This window comes from Lissotriton helveticus, chromosome 7, assembly GCF_964261635.1.
Source record: "Lissotriton helveticus chromosome 7, aLisHel1.1, whole genome shotgun sequence".
Lineage (NCBI taxonomy): Eukaryota > Metazoa > Chordata > Amphibia > Caudata > Salamandridae > Lissotriton > Lissotriton helveticus.
Window position 1 is genome coordinate 919,416,600 of NC_136068.1, and position 19,225 is coordinate 919,435,824.

A 19,225-nucleotide genomic window follows, 5' to 3' on the forward strand; every position below is an offset into this window, starting at 1 on the left:
ATGTATCGATAAAATCCTGATAATATTACTCTGGCCCCTGCCTTCCCTTTCTATCTCAAAATTGTTTTTAGTCTTTCACATTATAAGCATATTCTATTTTTGCTTATGAATTTTTAAAAAAACACTATAATCTTGTATGAATCAAGATTTATATTAGTAAAGTACCACAGATTAGGTGAATTCTTATAATGATTATATCACTTTGCACTTTATTAAGGAAATACTTTGATGCTGCTATAAAACAATGTAAAATTTGCACTCAGTTTGCACTTTTGCACATTATATACTAGACTGACATGGATTAATAAGGATAGTCAAAAGAGAAATTGGGAATTCAATCCACGATAAGTATACAGAATTTTAAAATGGCAATATTTTAAATAGATTATTACTATTTTTATATTGTATTCTGTGTGTGTGTATATATATTAAATGTTTACATAAACAATGATAGATATATATTTAAAAATATTTTTGTACTGCATATTTTATCAGTGTATATATTTATTTATTTATATTCATTGTGAATTATATATTTTAAAAAGGCCACCTTAAAAATTCTAATATCTATGTCTACAAAGTTAAGATGATTGGTATAAAATGTGCATCATGCTATATCTTTATATTTTTACATCTTTGCATTTATGCTGTAATGTTGTGCAAATTACGTACTAAATGAGTGAAGGAGGTTTGTACAGACTACAAGTCCCAGCATGCTTATTTATCAAGTGTTTCCTTCATTTTTATTTATCACATGGAGGGGGTGAAAGCATCACTAATTGAGAAAAAAACTGTATAAAAACTAAAGGTGGACTACAAGTTTGTAATTGAGAAAGAATACAGAGGTATTCGAAACGCGTCTGACGAACTGGTGAATAAAAGACCTGCATTTTCCACAAATACTTGGAGTCTGTTATTCGTTCTTTGGTGGTGGTCCGGCTGGGTGCCACAGAATGAATTGAAGACATCAAGATATATATATATACATACACATAGGTGCAGAGGTAGAGAGTAGACTAGCAGAGAGTGAGTAGAGAGTGAGTAGTAGAGAATAGTAGAGAGTGAATAGTAGGGAGAGTAGTAGAGAGTAGTATAGTAAGTAGTAGAGAGTAGTAGTAGTAGAGAGTAGTAGAGTGAGTACAGAGTAGTAGAGAGTGAATAGTAGAGAGAGAGTAGTAGAGAGGAGAGAGAGAGTAGTAGAGTTAGAGAGTAGTAGAGAGTAATAGAGAGTAGTAGAGTGTAATAGAGAGAGAGTAGTAGAGAGTGAGTAGTAGTGAGTGAGTAGTACAGAGTAAGTAGTAGAGAGCGAGTAGTAGAGTGAGTAGTAGAGAGTGAGTAATAGAGAGTGTAGTAGAGAGTAGTAGAGAGTGAGTAGTAGAGTGAGTAGTAGAGTAGTAGAGAGTGATTAGTAGAGAGTGAATAGTAGAGAGTGAATAGTAGAGAGTGAATAGTAGAGAGTGAATAGTAGAGAGTGAATAGTAGAGAGTGAATAGTAGAGAGTGAATAGTAGAGAGTGAATAGTAGAGAGAGTAGCAGAGAGTAGTAGAGTGAGAGTAGTAGAGAGAGAATAGTAGAGTGTGAGTAGTAGAGTGAGTAGAGAGTACAGAGTAGTAGAGTGAGTAGTAGAGAGAGAGAGTAGTAGAGTGAGTAGTAGAGCGAGTACATAGTAGTAGAGAGTGAATAGCAGAGAGTAGAGAGGCGAGAGAGAGTAGTAGAGTGTAGTAGAGTGTGAGTAGTAGTGAGTGAGTAGAGAGTAGTAGAGAGTAAGTAGTAGAGTGTGTAGTAGAGTGAGTAGGAGAGAGTAGTAGAGTAGCAGAGAGTGAGTGGTAGAGATTGAATATTAGAGAATAGAGAGTGAGTAGTAGAGAGTAGTAGAGAGTGATTAGTAGAGAGTGAATAGTAGAGAGTGAAGAGTAGTAGAGAGTAGTAGAGTGAGAGTAGTAGAGAGAATAGTACAGAGTGAGTAGTAGAGAGTAAAAGAGAGTAGTAGAGTGTAATAGAGAGAGAGTAGTGGAGAGTGAGTGAGTAGAGAGTAAGTAGTAGAGAGTGAGTAGTATAGTGAGTAGGAGAGAGTGAGTAGTAGAATAGTAGAGAGTGAGTAGTAGAGTGAATAGTAGAGAATAGAGAGAGTGAGTAGTAGAGAGTGAGTAATAGAGAGAGTAGTAGAGAGTAGTAAGTAGAGTGAGTAGTAGAGAGTGAATAGTAGAGAGAGAGTAGTAGAGAGTAGTAGAGCGAGAGTAGTAGAGAGAATAGTAGGGAGTAAATAGTAGAGAGTGAGTAGTAGAGAGTACAGAGTAGTAGAGAGCGAGTAGTAGAGAGTGAATAGTAGAGAGAGAGAGTAGTAGAGAGAGTAGTAGAGAGTGAATAGTAGAGAGTGAGTAAGTAGAGAGTGAGTAGTAGAGAGTAATAGAGAGAGAGTTATAGAGTAGTAGAGAGTGAGTAGTAGTGAGTGAGTAGAGAGTAGTAGAGGGTAAATTGTAGAGAGTGAGTAGTGGAGAGAGTGAGTAGTAGAGTAGTAGAGAGTAGCAGGGCGTAGTAGAGAGTGAATAGTAGATAATAGAGAGAGTGAGTAATAGAGAGAGTAGTAAAGAGTAGAGAGTGAGTAGTAGAGAGTAGTAGAGAGTAGTAGCGAGTGAGTAGTAGGTAAAGAGTAGTAGAGTGAGTAGTAGAGAGTAGTAGAGAGTTAGTAGAAGGGAGTGAGTAGTAGAGGGTTAGTAGTAGAGAGTTAGTAGAGAGTAGTAGAGAGTCAGTAGTAGAGTGAGTAGTAGAGAGTGAGTAGTAGAGAGGGAGTATTAGAGAGTAATAGAGAGTGAGTAGTAAACATACCATAAACATTGTAGGACTACCATTAAAAGTGCAAGTTTTTATTCTTTTGCTTAATTTAAAGGTTTGCATGTTTTATAACCTGCAGGAGATTGGTTTAATTAGAACACGTCATGCAGAGAGACATTTTCTAGTCAACCTGGTAGCTCCTGTGATTTTTAGGTCTCGTGACCTACATTGCGCGCAAGCGCATTTGGGATCGAGAATTCAAGTGCTCGATCGACTAGTGAAACCACTGCGGTTTCTTCACAGTGCATGTGAGGTCACGTGACCACACAAGCACGCGCATCTCCCTATTCCGCCTGCATCAACTTCTCCTCCCGTCGCTCGTATTCCCGCCCCCCCGCCAGGCTCTCCCACGCTCCGGCCTCCGAGAGCTTCAAAGCTTCCCCGCCCACTGCTTCACACTTCACGGCCGGCAGGCCGTGAGATCCATTCCTTCCTTCCCGCGCTCCGAGAGCTTCAAAGCTTCAAAGCTTCCCCGCCCACTGCTTCACACTTCACGGCCGTGAGATCCATTCCTTTAATACAGTTGGAAAAGCCCAGCCATCTGCAGTTCCTTGTTATTTATATTTAATTAGCAGCAGTAGCATTTCATATAATGTGTTTCCAGCATGAGATATTCGTCGCTTTTTGATCCTCGCGCCTTTTCCCTTTCAGTTTGAAGGCTCGAGGTCTCCTTCACGCTTCACTACTCACAGCGTATTTATTTTACATTAGAGACTCGTGCTGCCCTTCGCGCTCCACTGCACGCAGAATATTTACGTTTGGTTGGCTTAGCTGATGCGCACACACGCAACACCACACACACGCAACACCACACACCCACGCAACGCCACTCACCCAAGCAACACCACTCACACATGCAACGCCACTCACCCACGCAACGCCACTCACCCACGCAACGCCACTCACCCACGCAATGCCACTCACCCACGCAACGCCACTCACCCACACTGTGCAGTGCACAATAGGTCTCGCAGTAGGAAAGTTGGAGCTATTGGTTTTGTAAATGACAAAGCCCTTTATGTTTTTAAAATGAAAACAAAAATAAAAGGCATTGTTATTTGCAATTGTAATAGCTCCAACTTTCCTACTGCGAGACCTATTGGCAACGCCAGTGCTTGTTCTTGGCGAGTTACACTGTTGCAGAGATATTTGCAGGATCACTGGAATGTATTTCACAAAATAAGTGTAATTTTGCAAACGTTATCAAGATATAAAAAAAAAATAATTGGATACCTATTTCTAAACAAACGTGAACATCATTATGTATTTTCATTGTGTCGCATTTTAAGCTTGATGCGAGCAGTGATGTGGCAGGAATGGACCTTCATGCATCTATTTATACATAACTTTTGCTACTGTTCGATTTCAGAGTGAACAGAGTTCTTTCAGCTGCTCGGTGCCAAAGACAGGATGTAAATATTTGAGCAGATTACAAACAGCGGATGCATCTTTCCACAATGTGCACAATTTGTGTGTTGGAAAAGCAGTAGCTGCAAGCCTGGGCACAATACACATAGCACCAGCAAACAAGACCTTTCACTTTCCTCAATTAGCATTTGTTGATTTAGAAATGTAAAAAGAAAGATCTAGATCAGCTCTTTGTCATCAGAAACATCCCACTCAACTGCCACGGCTGACAGAGCATCAACAAGATGACTTGGGTGCTCCTTTGCTGCCAGATGAAATACGGGATAGCATTTTCTCCCTGTCGAACGGCAAATCTCCAGGCCCAGACGGACTACTGGCTGAATTTTTTAAAGCCTATTCCGACATATTAGTGCTGGAGTTGTAGCAGGTATACGCAGCGGCCTTAGAGGTCTCGGCCCTTACACTTACGCAAAATGAGGCGACACTGATTTCCCTCCTGAAACCAGGCAGGAACCCCGAAATCCTCAGTTCCTATCGTCCATTGGCTCTGCTAAATACGAATTATAAAATCCTTGCCTCTGCCCTGGCTAGGCAAATAGCTCCATTTGTACCAGCTTTGGTCCACAGAGATCAAAATGGATTTTTTTTTTACTAGGAGCACCTCTCTTAACACACGCAGGTTATTTAGAGTGCAGAGATACGCAATGAGGACCTGGCAGCGCTCTGGATGCTTAGTGCTAGATCTGGAGAAGGCCTTTGATTCAGTGGAGTGGCCCTACCTTACAGCAGTACTACGCAAATACGAGTTAGGAGATGAGTACCTGCAGCTGGTGCAATTACTGTACCAACGACCCGTAGTACGGGTCCGCACAGGAAAACTCATATCTGACACAATCAGGGTCAGACGTGGACCCAGGCAGGGATGCCCGTTGTCCCCATTGCTTTTTTCCCCTCGCAATGGAACCTCTGGCAGCTATGCTGCGAGAAAGCAGTGCAGACTGGGGCATAGCCCTGGAAGGTGGTCTTCACTCGGTGTCCCTATATGCTGACGACCTCTTGCTGTATGTGAGGGCCTTGCATGTTATGCCGCCAGCCATATCCGAGATATTCCATAGGTTTGAGGAAGTCTCAGGCCTCAAGGTAAACTATGCCAAATTGAGTGCATATTCTTTTTGCGAGGACGTGGGCAAGGCTGATATAATAATTATTGGGACGACGCTTACCTGCTATCCGACCACGTTCAGATACCTGGGTGTATACATCTACAGATCCCCAGCGGGACACACTGGAAGGCAACCTGGTGCGCGCCATCTCCTCCTTACGGGCACAGGTACAATTCTGGAAGACTCTACCGCTCAACGTGATTAGCCGTATCATCCTAACTAAAATGATAATGTTACCTAGGTTATTATATTATTTTGCAAATCTACCGGTATATGTTCCGGTGAGATTGTTTCGTGAGCTGGAAGGGTTGGTCAGGGGTCTAATATGGAATACGGGGCGGCCCAGAATAGCGCTGCAGAAATTATATGCTCCCCCGGAAAGGGGGGGCTTAGCAATTCCTCATTTAGAATTATGTTACTTAGCTGCACAGCTCCAATGGGTCGCAAAATGGCTAAGCGGCAAGAACCTGGCAGACACTGAGACTGGATCGTCTTCATGGGCACAGATACAAATTTACAGTTTATTCCACCCACTGGCGAAACTTCCCCGCCCGACACAGATACACTTAGAAATGGCCCATCGGTGTTGCACGGAGGGTGCCCTGTCCCCTTTGAAACCCTGGCAGCAGATACTGGACTGCCTGTGGGACAGTTCCTCCTGCACGCAGCTGACATATGAACACTAACACTAAAATGGGGAGACTTGACGGTAGAGCCGCAGGCACATCAGTTGTTACAGTACCTGCATGTGATGGGAGAGGGATCGCACGTGATCCATTTGCTAGTGCAGGCATTGCTCACACACATTTTGAAACCAACACAGAGACTCCGGGCGAGATAGACTGAGGACAGAGGTCAACGCTGGGCAGATAAAGACTGAGAATGTGTCTTAGCCAGTGCCACACATATACCACGCAACTCGCGATTTAAACTTATATAAACGTATTTACTACATAGAGCGTATCTCTCACCGGACAAGATCAACAAATATTTTAACATCACCACCTCTGACTGCCCGAGATGTCATTTTCTAGACGCTGATCTACTACATATGCTGTGGTCCTGCCCCCTGCTCCAGTCCTATTGGCACAAGATAACAGAAACTCTAGCAAGCAGCACCAACAACGAGGACCCGAACATGTGGGAGGTTTGCATTCTGGGTTTTTATAAACGAACAAAAGGTAACAATGTAAGCTTTAGAATTTGTGATTTAGGCTTAATCACTGCAAAACGATTGATAACCAAGAGACGGAAACACAAGGACCCTCCGGACACACCCCACTGGCTGAAATCCTTAGAAGTTTGGGCACAGGCGGAGAGCACTATTCTTCACAGGGAAGAAACGGCTGGGCTGCGCAAATATCCCATCGCGCAGGCTTGGGACGATATACTGAAGGCCCTTATTCAGGCCAATGAGGCATTGCAGGTGCTCCCCATGCAACAGGTGGAAGATGTTGCCTGACGTGTTGCCTGGGTGGAGCTGATGGGTAGCATTCACAAGCATTATAGCCACAGTTGACCAGTTGGGCAATGGCCCCACATCCCTCCAAGACATTCCATAGACACAACTGCAAATGCCAGATAACTTAGTGTCCATGCAAACGCGCATCAGCCAGGAAAAGTAACTCACTTCTGCTACACACACATGACCCTCGACATGACCTCCTTTGAACGGCACGTACGTTAGGCACATGTTCCTTTATGTATTGGATATCGCCTTTTCTTTTGCTTTTATTTTATATTTCTTAGTTGTGGTTTCAATGTAAAAAAATGTTGATATCTTGCATCAGATGATGATGTTCAACTCCTATCACACATGCATTATTGTCTGTCGTTCTACAGCAGCTGAACCGCATAGGGACCTTGCACCACTGTAATGTTAGACAAGATTGCATCTGATTAATCACTATTAGGAGACGCCACATGTGATAGACAATTCCTGCACCTCAATTAGGCGAAAGTGCGTGCGGGTTTTAAATACCCATACTAGTTTACTGCAACACGTCAACTCCTGCAATGCAGGTGCATATAACGCTATGGTTCCTAAAAGATAATAAATAAAAGGATGTACACGAGGACGTAGCGATAATTTTTCTTTTTTTACAGGACGTGTACCACGCGTTTATGTTTGATTTGTTTGTCTCATGTAAATGATAAAAAATGCAATAAAGATATATTAAAAAAATCAGAAACATCCCACTCAAGTACATTTTTTGTTGGACAAACCAGTGTAACGTGGCATTTTCACTCAATGATGGTGAACAGGGACTACGACTTCCAGATAGGAAGTCTTTGCTCCTTGCCAATCCTTGTAAAACAAGCACGGGCTCTTTACAGGGCGGACAGAAGATGTGCACGTGGGGACTGGCTTTACTGGCGGCGAAAAAAAACGTCCCCAGAGTGTCACGCCCCCAGTAAAGCATCCAATCCCGCGTGCACATCTTTTGTCTTGTTTGTCTCCCGCGTGCCTGCTGGACCGGTATCGATTCCAAAAGGTCCTCTGCATGGCAGAGTAGCGCATTTGCTGCTTTTCGCCAGGCCGAGACCTAAAAATTAGTGCAGCTGGAAAGTACGGAAATACACGGGTAGAGATAGGCATGGAGTTGGCATAAAGGTACATTTTTTTCTAGCAAACAAAAACTTGCTTGAGGTTTTGGGCCTTATTTATCAGAATATTTCCAAATCCTTGAATATGACAACGAAGAAAGTGTGAGCTCTGGAAAATGTTGAATGGCTAGCATACATCATGTGAAATAAGGATGTATATAATCACTGCCCACCCACGCCCAAGTAAGTAGGATCCACCATTCTGACCACATCCTTCAATCTATCATGCAGCCCACTGTGTCAAAAGGTTGCCGAGAGACGGTCTAGAAATGTTCCAACAGCTGGCCCAAATGATCATCTTTTCCCTATAGAAGACAGTGTCTGTGCCGTAGGAAATTTAAAACCAAGATGTAACAATCTGTTGCACAATCACTCACATTAAAATGATCTTGCAACTATACTCTAACAATCAAGATTATCAAATGCCATATCTGCGCAACAACTGTATTAAAAACCAGTGTAACAAAGTACTATTCACTCATGGGAAAGCAGAGATGAATGGGAGGGATAGCTAATAGTGAACAACGCCTATCAACTTCAATCTTCACTCTTCCATGGTTATGTCAAAGAACACTTACTTTCCTTCTTCATCTACCTCAGCTGGGGCATTTCCGAGCTTCCTCTGTTCTTCAAGTTCTTTCTTTTTTCGCCAGTCTTCTCTTGTCATCTTCTTTGGTTCTTCCAGTCCCATTGCTTCCCCAGTCCCCGCCGATGGGATTACCTCAACGGTTGTAGAAGCCATTATTGTCTAGATGTAAAGATCTAACCTTTTACTCTGTGGGTGTAACGAGATGCAAATATTAAGAATATGACATTATTTTTTTTCAACGTGATAAAATAACACCAGTGCAATATAAAAGCATCCAAACAGAGCGCAAAAGCGAGTCTGAAAGCACCCGAGACCCACAAATAATACACCACATGAAGCCAAACCGCACAACATAATAAGCGCCGGTACCCACACATCAGTCAGAAAACTGATCGAACCCAAAAGCCCCAGATGCCGAATAGTAAATAACATTACTAAAAGGTTGTTAGATGTCAGTTTCTCGCAATGAGCTTTCAACGGATGTTATTGATACGTAAATGTAGTACTTCCGGGTCACATAATAGTGAATCCAATGGCTGAACATATTCCAGAAACGTCTGGGAGTGAAAGGAACTGGTGATGCGTAAGGTCATCTAGGATTGGTGGAATCTCAGTGGATTCCTAGCGGGTTCGAGTTTTTTACACTTAAATGTGCCTGAAGGGAGGGGGGGAGAGGGTCTGGCAAAAGGAGGCAGCGCAAGCTCTGATTGGCTAGGAATCGGCCTGCGCCAATTGGCTACAGCTGAAAATACGGACAGCCTTTCAACCCTCACTTTCCCCGTTGGGCCAATGGTTGAGGTCTGTGACGTGCAGAATGATTTAACTTTCTATTTTTATGCACAGGTGTACTATCGATAGACTCGCCATGGTGGTGATACAGTTAGAACACCGGGTCCTTCTGTGTTATTTATTTATTTATTTTATGTGTTTATATATAGCGCGGACTTTACCCGAAGGTGTCAGAGCGCTTCACAATAGGAACAGTAATGATACATGAGGAGAAAATTGTAAGGGTGCACGGTGACAGCGCGAGGGGACGTCACAGCGCGGGCAGGGGCAATGGCACAATTATGCATAGCTGCCAAGGTTTCAGAATGCTTATGTGTGACATTATTATAAGTGTAATTATGAGTGACATTCAACGACTATGAGTGACACTTTTTCACGAGTAAAATCTAGCAATGATGACGAGGGAAACATATAAATATAAAAAATTACATCCATTTGAGCAACGAGAAGCTCTAAGAAGATCTTAAAACTGCTGCAGAGCACCAGAAATGGAATGGTCCGGTAGGACACGACTGTACCAAATGGGATGTGAGAGCCCCAGTGCGGATAATCTCAGCTGCATGCTAATAAATTAGGATAGTTACTTCGTCACGATAGCCAACTCGCAGTGCTGCCAAGTTTTCAGACTGCTTATGTGTTTCCGTGGACTTGTGAGTGACATTAAACAACCAAATATGTGGTGAAACTTAGAGTAGCACTTTTTCTCATGTAAACCCAAGCAATGATTAGTTAGATTAATAACAGAAATGATATCCCGTTGAGCAGTGAGAAGCTCTAAAAACATTTTGAAACTGCTGCAAAAACGCAGAAATGTAAAGTCACTAACGTACTGCCCCTTACAAGAATGACAGACCTGTGAAACAATTGGGACCCCATGATATTAAACAATAAGTCTTTGAAGGCAATACAAATACACAAGTCAGTATTACTCTGTTTCTCTTTGTGACACACACTCGGACATCTGCAGTGATAGCATTAACCTATGAGGCTTCATAATGTTATAGCGAATTTCCCATTGATTACTATACTTGCATTTATCTTCCATTATAATATGCAAGCGGCGTTAGTTTACATGCAGTTAGCTGAATGTGAAAGAGCAACTTTTTCAGACATGTCATTCCTCAACCCTCCCCATCTCCCCCCTCGCTCTCATATTGACTTTATTGTACTAAGGTGTGCTCGGTCGGGCAGGACTGTGGGACACCCACTCCCCCCCACCGCATCCGGTACGTGGCTTTACAGATGTTAGACCAGGTCAAGCAGCACTGAGGGGTCTGGCATGGACGAGATTGGTGCCCCTTGTCTGCTCTGTCAGTGGCAGGCACAGCAAAGATAAACAAAGCTGTCGCCCGCGGTTCTGTGACTGCCTGAGACCCCCAATAAACCAATAAAACTACCCTGATGTGTCTTGAACTCTTATATCATGCATATGAAACCCTCTATTTCCAGCTGCTTTGTTGCACAGAAATGTTAAGTTTTATGAATCCAGCTCGATCACATCTACTTTATTGACCTCTGAAAGATTACATGCTGAGTCAGCCCCGCACAGATTCAGACTATATTTGCATGTTCCACCAAATGAGCTGCAAAACTGACCATTTGCACAAAACATAAACTGAATTGCCACTAGGCGCCTAAATATTACTTGGAACTGTTCCAATTTGTCCCTAGTTTATTTGTATGGCAAGAGATACGCTCAATTGGGCAGGCTTGCACCAGGGAACATGACATAAGCCACTATGTGCTTTAAGCGCAAAAGTGCTGCCAGGGCACAAAAACGGTGCTTAAACATGACAGAAAACACAGCCCCCTGAAATAGCAGTCTGTGCCCGGACACGGAAGCGTGAGCCCGTCCAACTGTGAGGGGTTCACTTGACGGGCAGCCCTTGCATGAGTCATCGCGCCAGTCAGCCAAGCAAGGTACACAAATAAAACTGCACAACTATAAGGAAACACATGCACAAGTTTAGCTAAACTTTCTTCCTAATGCGCTGCGAGTGCTGAGACACTTAGAGGCCAGCTGAGTTTGCTCGATTGAAGTGAGCCCCGGTCTGAGTGGCGCCGTACGTGTTAAACTAGCGCTGATAATGAAACACTCTCTAAAACAACAGAGACGCTACTGGTCATATCACACAGTAAGCTGTACTCTGTATGTTTTTATTTTATTTAAAAAGGCGAGTACAGACCTCACTCATGGCCAATACTTTTTACAACAATAAAAAATCACTTTTACAGAATAGGGTTTTTAATGGGTAGTTCCTCGCTGCCTGCGTTGTGATTTTGACACTGTTACTGGACTCGGTACAGTCGGTCAGATGGTTCGTGTGTCTGTGTGTGGCGGGGGCGGGAGGAGGGTGTGGGGGAGGCGGGAGAGGGGACGGGGTCCACATGATGCTGGGTGAAAACAGTCACTCTTGCTTAGCCCCATCTGTATCACGCCAACTAATCATCGCTCTCTTACAGAGGCCTAGTTTTTCATTGACGGAAAAGCCACTCAATCAGTGCCGTCATCCAAGCTGCTGAATCCTTGTGCAACACAGGTGTGGAAAAGGCACCAACACGGTCACGCTATTAATACAATTTAAAGGCGCATGATTTTGCAGAGATACCTCACGAGGCACAACTTACTTAGTTTGCGACGCGACTGTTTAAACGGGCCACATCTTGCTGCAAGGTCACCCGCCGCAACAAACACCGGCCCGGGCATGATTGTGTGGCTCAGCAGCAGCTACATGGAGGGGCTTGTGCCGGAGTCCCGGAACTAGAGCAGCGGCGTCACTAAACTTTAAGGGGCTCACTTACAAATTAAATGGAGGGGCCTCCTTGACTCCTTGGTGCCAAGCCGGTGATTGACAGCAGCACTATCGACTGCTGAGAGGGCAGCCCCTCCCTCCCCCTGCAGTGTGTGTGAGATGAGGTAGCACGTGCCGCCGGCGCCGTATTCATTGGTTTCCAGGGCAAGGAACACAGCAGGCAAGCCTGGGCAGAGAATGGTTCAGATACATTGTAGCGCTCTCAGCCACTCCACAGAGGCTGAGAGCAGATCAGTTATTAACTATTTAGTAACTCGGGCCGGGGCTCAGCAAGCAGCAGGAGTCGAGCAGCAGAAAGCCCGGGCACAGGAGCCACTGGTGGCGCGCCTGGCACGGGTGGCAAAAATGCGTGACAATGCATTTCAGTGCGGTGATGCGGATCACCGCACTGAAATGCGTGAGTGTCACACCTGTTGCGTGACGCTTGGTAGGACTAATTATGCTAGGGGTCATTAATAAAGAATGCACACACACACAGTGCTGGCTTAGTTGGACCGGAAGTCCTGAGCGACCCCGGCCCATTTTTTTCAGCCTTCTGGCCACGTGTGGCCAGAAGGTGATACAAAGTGTGTATGTGTTTCCGGGCTCAGCCGAGACCCTAAGAAACACTAGAGTGCTACATTCCTTCCAGAGTTAGTCTTTTGAACAAATTAAGGTGAATCATTTAACATGCAAAGTCTGCCAGTCTTTGGCTAGGCCTCAGATTTGGCCTGAGGTTATACTGGCGTCTTTCTCTTGCTGATGGATGCTCTGGACTATCTGTGGTGACGGTGGTGCCGTCGCAGGAGTGGCCGTTGGCGAATCAGGATTATGTTCCTCTCATCCACTTACAGTGTTCTCTCCTGCCGGTGATTCGCTAGCTTGTTCCATGTCGCTAGGCGCAGATGGTATCCATTTGAACCACAAAATATTTCTTGTTACTTCTTCTCCATTTCGCTGTGCTGTTACGGCTGTGCCTTTCGCCGCTTTGATTGTCCATGGTTCCGCTTCGTATGGGGTACGGAACTTCCCGTCTGGTCTTCGGGCTCGAATGAGCACTGAGTCTCTGGGAACTAATGTCCGGCCGTTGGCTCTCCTCCGCCGACTTGCCTTGTCGTTGGTCCTCCGTCTTCGTTCTTGGGTGGCCTCGGGTAGGTATGGCTCAGGCACCCAGTTCTCCGCCATGGGAAGCAAATCACGCCTCGGTCCCGCCAGCATGAGTGACCAGAGGGATCGTTGAGTCGTGCTGTGGGGTGTGCTCCTGTACTCTCTAAGGAAGTGTTGGAGGGCTTCCTCAGGGTTAGCTCCTTCTACCGTGGCTATTCGCAGAGTTTTGTTGATGGTCCTCATAAATCGCTCCACTTCTCCGTTGGCCTGGGGCCATTGCGGTGTGATGCGATGATGTCTCACTCCTAGTCTTTGCAGGATTTCTTTGAAGTCGCTTCCTTGGAACGGAGGGCCATTGTCCGTTTTGAGAACATGTGGGATGCCGAACATGGCGAAAGATTTGCTTAGGATTGGCTGAATGTTCGCCAATCTGGTGGATGGTGCTAGGTCTACAATTGGATATTTAGTGTAGCTGTCCATTAGCACTACCGTGACTCTCCCATCCGGGAAACTTCCAAAGTCCAAACTGACCCACGACCATGGAGATGGTGCGGGGTCCTCAGTGATGATGGGAGCTGGAACTTCAGAGGTGCTGGTCAGTTGACACGCTCGGCAGTTCTGTACTATTGTATCAACGCTATTCTCGAGGTTGGGAAACCATACTTTCTCACGCATTCTAACTTTCATTCTCCGGGTGCCCTGATGTCCTTCATGGGCAAGCACTGCCGCTTGTTCCTGCAGCTCCAGAGGAATCACTACCGGAGGCCCTCTCAGGATGAGCCCATTTTCTGCGATGCTGAGCTTGTTGCGAACCTTCCAGAACTGACCCAGACGCAGCCGGTCCGCCTCACTCCAGCCTTGGAGGTTTCGTAAGAAACTGATTTGCATATAGCCATGTCTGAACTGGGGTGGCAGAGTGGGCTAAAGAACGGTGATGGATTAAACCCTGATCTTTTGACTGGGTGTGAGTGTTTGATTGATTCAGATGCTCCGTTCATCACCACCCCTTTTGTACCGCTTTTGGCCGCCATAAGTGTGGCAGGGTATGCTCAGACGTGAGTCCCTTGCTCACTTTGCCACTGGATTCAAGCAAGCCGGGCTGAAGACGGCTGGAATGCCAGAAACCGGTCCTCGGAAGCTTGTTTCCGGTCCAGGGAAGACATGGCTTGGCAGTTCGGGCTGGACTGTTCCCATGAGGCACAGGGTCAGACTGATTTGCATATAGCCATGTCTGAACTGGGGTGGCAGAGTGGGCTAAAGAACGGTGATGTATTAAACCCAGATCGTTTGACTGGGTGTGAGTGTTTGATTGATTCAGATGCTCCATCCATCACCACCCCCTTTTGTACCGCTTTTGGCCGCCATAAGTGTGGCAGGGTATGCTCAGACGTGAGTCCCTTGCTCACTTTGCCACTGGATTCAAGCAAGCCGGGCTGAAGACGGCTGGAATGCCAGAAACCGGTCCTCGGAAGCTTGTTTCCGGTCCAGGGAAGACATGGCTTGGCAGTTCGGGCTGGACTGTTCCCATGAGGCACAGGGTCAGACTGATTTGCATATAGCCATGTCTGAACTGGGGTGGCAGAGTGGGCTAAAGAACCGTGATGTATTAAACCCAGATCTTTTGACTGGGTGTGAATGTTTAATTGATTCAGATGCTCCGTCCATCACCACCCCCTTTTGTACCGTGCACGCGCATAGATCACATGAACTGTATGCGATCCGCAGCCGTTTTGGTAGACTTTTCTTTTCCGCTTATTATAATCTTGCCGGGGCAATGCGCAAGCCCATTGGCTCAGGCGAGACCTAAAAAGTGACGTATGCAGATTACAAAAGCGTAAAAAGTACAAGTAGAGGTATAATACTGCAATAAATGGCAGACACTCAAAACAGAAGAACAAACGTTACGTAGGCAATGGTGGCAATTGTGCATGTATCAAAAGCAAACAAAATACAAGAGGTAGCAAACGATACGTTACAAGAGTTCGCGTTTGTGTGCATAGTCTTCGCTTTTAAGTGCATAGTCTTAAGAGACGTCCCGAATTTCCCCGGGCAGTCTTTTTGGGATGAAGGTCAACTCATCATGAAAAGCGGTATAAAAACACATGCTCTTGTTTCCATGCCCTTACCCCCCTCTAAAGCCTGAAATAATTAATTTGTTTCTTTCCTACTACGCAGGTTGTCGGCTGCATGCTCCTAGCAGAGGGGCACAAAGTGGGTAGAAGGGCAGGGGGCTCAGGGTGGAGGTCTTACCATAGCTAATGTTACTATTTATTTTTATTTATTTATTTTTATTTAATGTGATTTTATATAGCGCAAACTTTACCCGAAGGTGTCAGAGTGCTTTACATAAGAACCAGTTGCAAAACATAAGGACAAAGGATTACATGCGTTACATAAAAGATACAAACAGAAAAAATTGCAAATGTACAAGATGTAAAGTCACACAAGGAAGAGATACAAACATAAAGAAAAATTGCAAATGTACAAGTAGAAAAGTCACTCAAGGAAGAGATACAAATGGATATACTCTAAGAGTCACATAGGAATGGTAGAGAGTACAAAGGTCTACTGCATATACTAGTGATTAGAGTTATCTCTATGTACATATATATACACAAAGTAGATTTTCTCAGGTCAAGACCCAGAAAAACAGGAGAGCAGAGTGCCATTAAGTGGGGTCGGAGGGGGGACGCAGTCACAGCACCAAGGGAGGGTGGGAGGGATACAAGGGTATGGAGAAAAGGCAAAACAGAAAAGGGAAGCAACATTTGAGGATCGTCAAGGGGGAAACGAGGGAAAAGGGTAAAGGACGAGGGAATGGACAAGATGGCGGGTCAGGGTCCAGAGAAAAGCGGCCGAGAACAGCAGCAAAATGGCGGCCAGTACAAAAGAAAAAGTAGAGGTCCATGAGAGTTCGTGGCGGGACAGGCCGCTCCGATGAGGAGTGTTCTCTGGGGGCCTGGGTTGGGTATGTTCGGAAGGGGCTGCGGTGTGCCAAGCAATATAGGTCAGGACTGGAGGGTAGGCATGTCCAGGGTTAAATCGCAGGACCGCCATGATTCACTGCAGGCTCCGGTTTCCAAAGGCTCTGGTTTTCCAGCCATGGATTACACTGGAGCGGTTCCTCGCAGGCTACTCGTCGCAATCATCACTCCTCCCGTTCAGAGGGGGAGAGCCGCCAGCTCAGACTCCACAGCAGCAAGGCATCTCTGCCGAACCAGCGGCCATGTTGGTAAAGGCTCAGTGCAAATGTGTCATACATGCCAATGGACCCCATTCAGGCAGGCGTGAGACTCGATTTCTAAAGCTAAAATATATTTGTTTGAGCAGTCTCTTGCCTAAAATTGACTGTATTAATATTAGTGGGGGAAAACATTTCTCTGATATCCCCCCTTCTCCCTCTTTCAAAATGTTGCCATGTGTGGGTGTGTGTAAATGAATATATATATATATATATATATATACACACACATATTCACTTCCGAAGCTACACATATTCCGGGATAACCTCAGCAATAATCAGCTCCAAGAGTGAGATACACAAATTAAATGTTAAATGCAAGAGCTTTGGAGAAGGGAAAAAAGAGAAACATAGTGACAACAACATAGGTGATAAAGCTATAGGGAGGCTCTGAATGAAAAGAGCAGTACAACTATAAAAGCTGTTTAATAGGATAGGGCAAACATACAACTTGAGGTGTTAAACAAACACCAACAGCATCTCCTTAAAAACAAAAAGAGGAAAAATGTACAAAACAAATATTTTTTAAAAACCTACTGCATAGAGGGGCACTTTTGCTCTTGGGCAAGCTTGTCCTGGGCAGACCTGTTTGTCACTGATGAAAAGATGATCTGTTTGCACAATCAGCAAAATAGGGCTTCATTAAAAAAGCGGGGTTATTGTCCACTTGTGCACTTAGAACCTGCGTAGGCACAGTATCTCCTGGAGCAAATGATGTTGAAGACCCCGTAGAGTGGTCTAACTCTGCAGTATGAACAAACTCTGCCCGTGCAAGACTTAGCAGATGCATTTAACTCAGTGTCTCCACTTCCCTGTGGTACTCATGCTATATTGTTTATTTCTGCTCCCCCGGTTGAATCTATGCTGCAAAGTTTGCAGGTAGCGTTCTTCACAGAAACTTGGCTGCATTTTAAAGAACTGCCACGCCAAGGATACCTTGGGAGGCTGAGGCGGCTGATCTGGTGCATCTGCCCCTGGCTGTTAAACTGAATCAGATAAAGACATCTTTGTGAAGAAAGGCAAACAGGAAAGAAGAGCAAGCCAAATATGTCCACTCTCACCAAATCCAGTAATGAAATAAAGTAAAAAGGATTGAATCTTCTTCTTCTAAATAAAGACATCTATATGAGCCAATCAAAATCCTTCCCAAGGGTGTGGTTCCTCTCCCGAACCTTTCGCAAGATACCCATGAGCATGATCACAAAAATATTTTAGCATAATATATTTCATGGAATAATTCATAATCAATTTTTCCAATTAATCAACATCTCTAATGTGTCAATTTGCTCAGAATTACAAGAAAACACTGATGTTAACCTAATTCCAAATGCACAATCTCACGGGTTGATCGTGACAGCCCACTCGGAGTCCATGCAGGGGATTGTGTGCTCGACGCCAACAAGCAACCAGAGGGATCAAAAAATATTATTGCTTCATAAATTCAATGAAACAAATCATGATCAATTTTACTAGTAAAATCTACTTCTGTAATATGTTCCTTTGTTCAGAAATACAGGAAAACACTGTTCCTAATTTAATCTTAATAAAACCTAATATGTACAATATCGTGAGAGGTTCACAAGAGCCGACCAGAAAGTACATCTCCCTCGGAGTCCACGCAGAGGATTGTCTGTTCGACTCACGCGAGCTTTTCACGAGAGTCATCATCTTTAAAAATAAAGAAAATGAATATTAAAACCATATTTTTGTGATTCTCTTTTTACAGATTAATATTCAATAATAACTGAACACGACAAAGAACTGAAAACAGTAGATTAAAACAAAATGTAGAACACTACTGAGTAATTGCATACTTAAAAAATAGATATATAATGCAACTTAATACTGTATAGTATTCGAAAAACTGATTACTCTCTTTCTGAATTATGATTGCAAATTTAATGTAAAAGCACATACAAAGGCTATGAAAAGCATGTTATTAAAATATTAATGGACTTGCCCTGAAAATGTCACACTATGCGAGTCAGAAGAACTGAGGAGATAGACAATCTGAGCACAAATATTGTTGTATTACTCTGTTTTATACTCAAACATCATTTTTTAGAAACATTTTGCAAAGTGTGCATCCTTTCCTATTAAGTTACAATACAAGAGCAATTTTGTTTCAGAATAATGTCTGCACACAGGATATATTATTCAGTTATTCTACCATACATGCACTTGAAACAAATTATTTTTTTTAAAAACCCTACAAATTCTCTTAAAACCCAAAGGTTAAAGTAACATTTTAATTCTAGAATAGTGGTAGATTGTACTAGGTTTAAGGCGCCACTGGGAGAGTTACACTTTTCTTGTATATAAGTAATTGGGTAATGATTTTAACGGTGCTAAAAGGAGAAGAGAACCACTTCCCTCTTCTGGTTAGGCTATGCCACAAACGTTTGTTACTCCCTAGCACACGTATGGTATTTTAAACAGTTAAATGCAGGTGTTTTCACATTTCAATTCATACAGCAATCAAAATAAATTTCTAGATCCTTTTGTTCAGGGTTTTGTCGTTGTTTAATGAAGGAGACGTCACAGCCAACACGTGTTTCGTCGTACTGGGGAATGTAACCCCCGACTTTTTCAAGGCTGTTTAAAGAAAATGGTAATGTTGTAGCACATTACTACTGAATACGACATTCGTTCAGATTTCATAAACAAAATTACGTATCTGTTAAGATAAAGCGGTGGTGCATTAATCCAATTGCATCTTTATACGCATATTAATATT

General features: G+C 44.0%; 2 protein-coding genes across 3 annotated transcripts in view; one reads left to right on the plus strand and one right to left on the minus strand.

The window, feature by feature from the left end:
- The window catches only part of LOC144769368 (pre-mRNA-splicing factor SLU7-like), a 344,142-nt gene extending 335,032 nt beyond the window's left edge, over positions 1-9,110 (minus strand). The window contains exons 1-2 of one of the 2 annotated variants that reach the window (XM_078653421.1): positions 8,995-9,110; positions 8,549-8,745 (exon numbers count right to left, since the gene is read on the minus strand). In XM_078653421.1, coding sequence (XP_078509547.1) covers positions 8,549-8,712 — 164 coding nt within the window. In that variant the 5' untranslated portion in view covers positions 8,713-8,745; positions 8,995-9,110. Of the gene's footprint in view, positions 1-8,548; positions 8,746-8,932 lie in introns of both variants that reach the window. The other variant, XM_078653420.1, reaches the window with a different exon arrangement.
- A 149-nt stretch (positions 9,111-9,259) lies between these two features.
- C1QTNF2 (C1q and TNF related 2) overlaps positions 9,260-19,225 on the plus strand; it is a 92,047-nt gene continuing 82,081 nt past the window's right edge. Inside the window, exon 1 of the mRNA XM_078653425.1 lies at positions 9,260-9,357. The gene's annotated coding sequence lies outside the window, so the exon portion shown is untranslated. The remainder of the gene's footprint in view (positions 9,358-19,225) is intronic.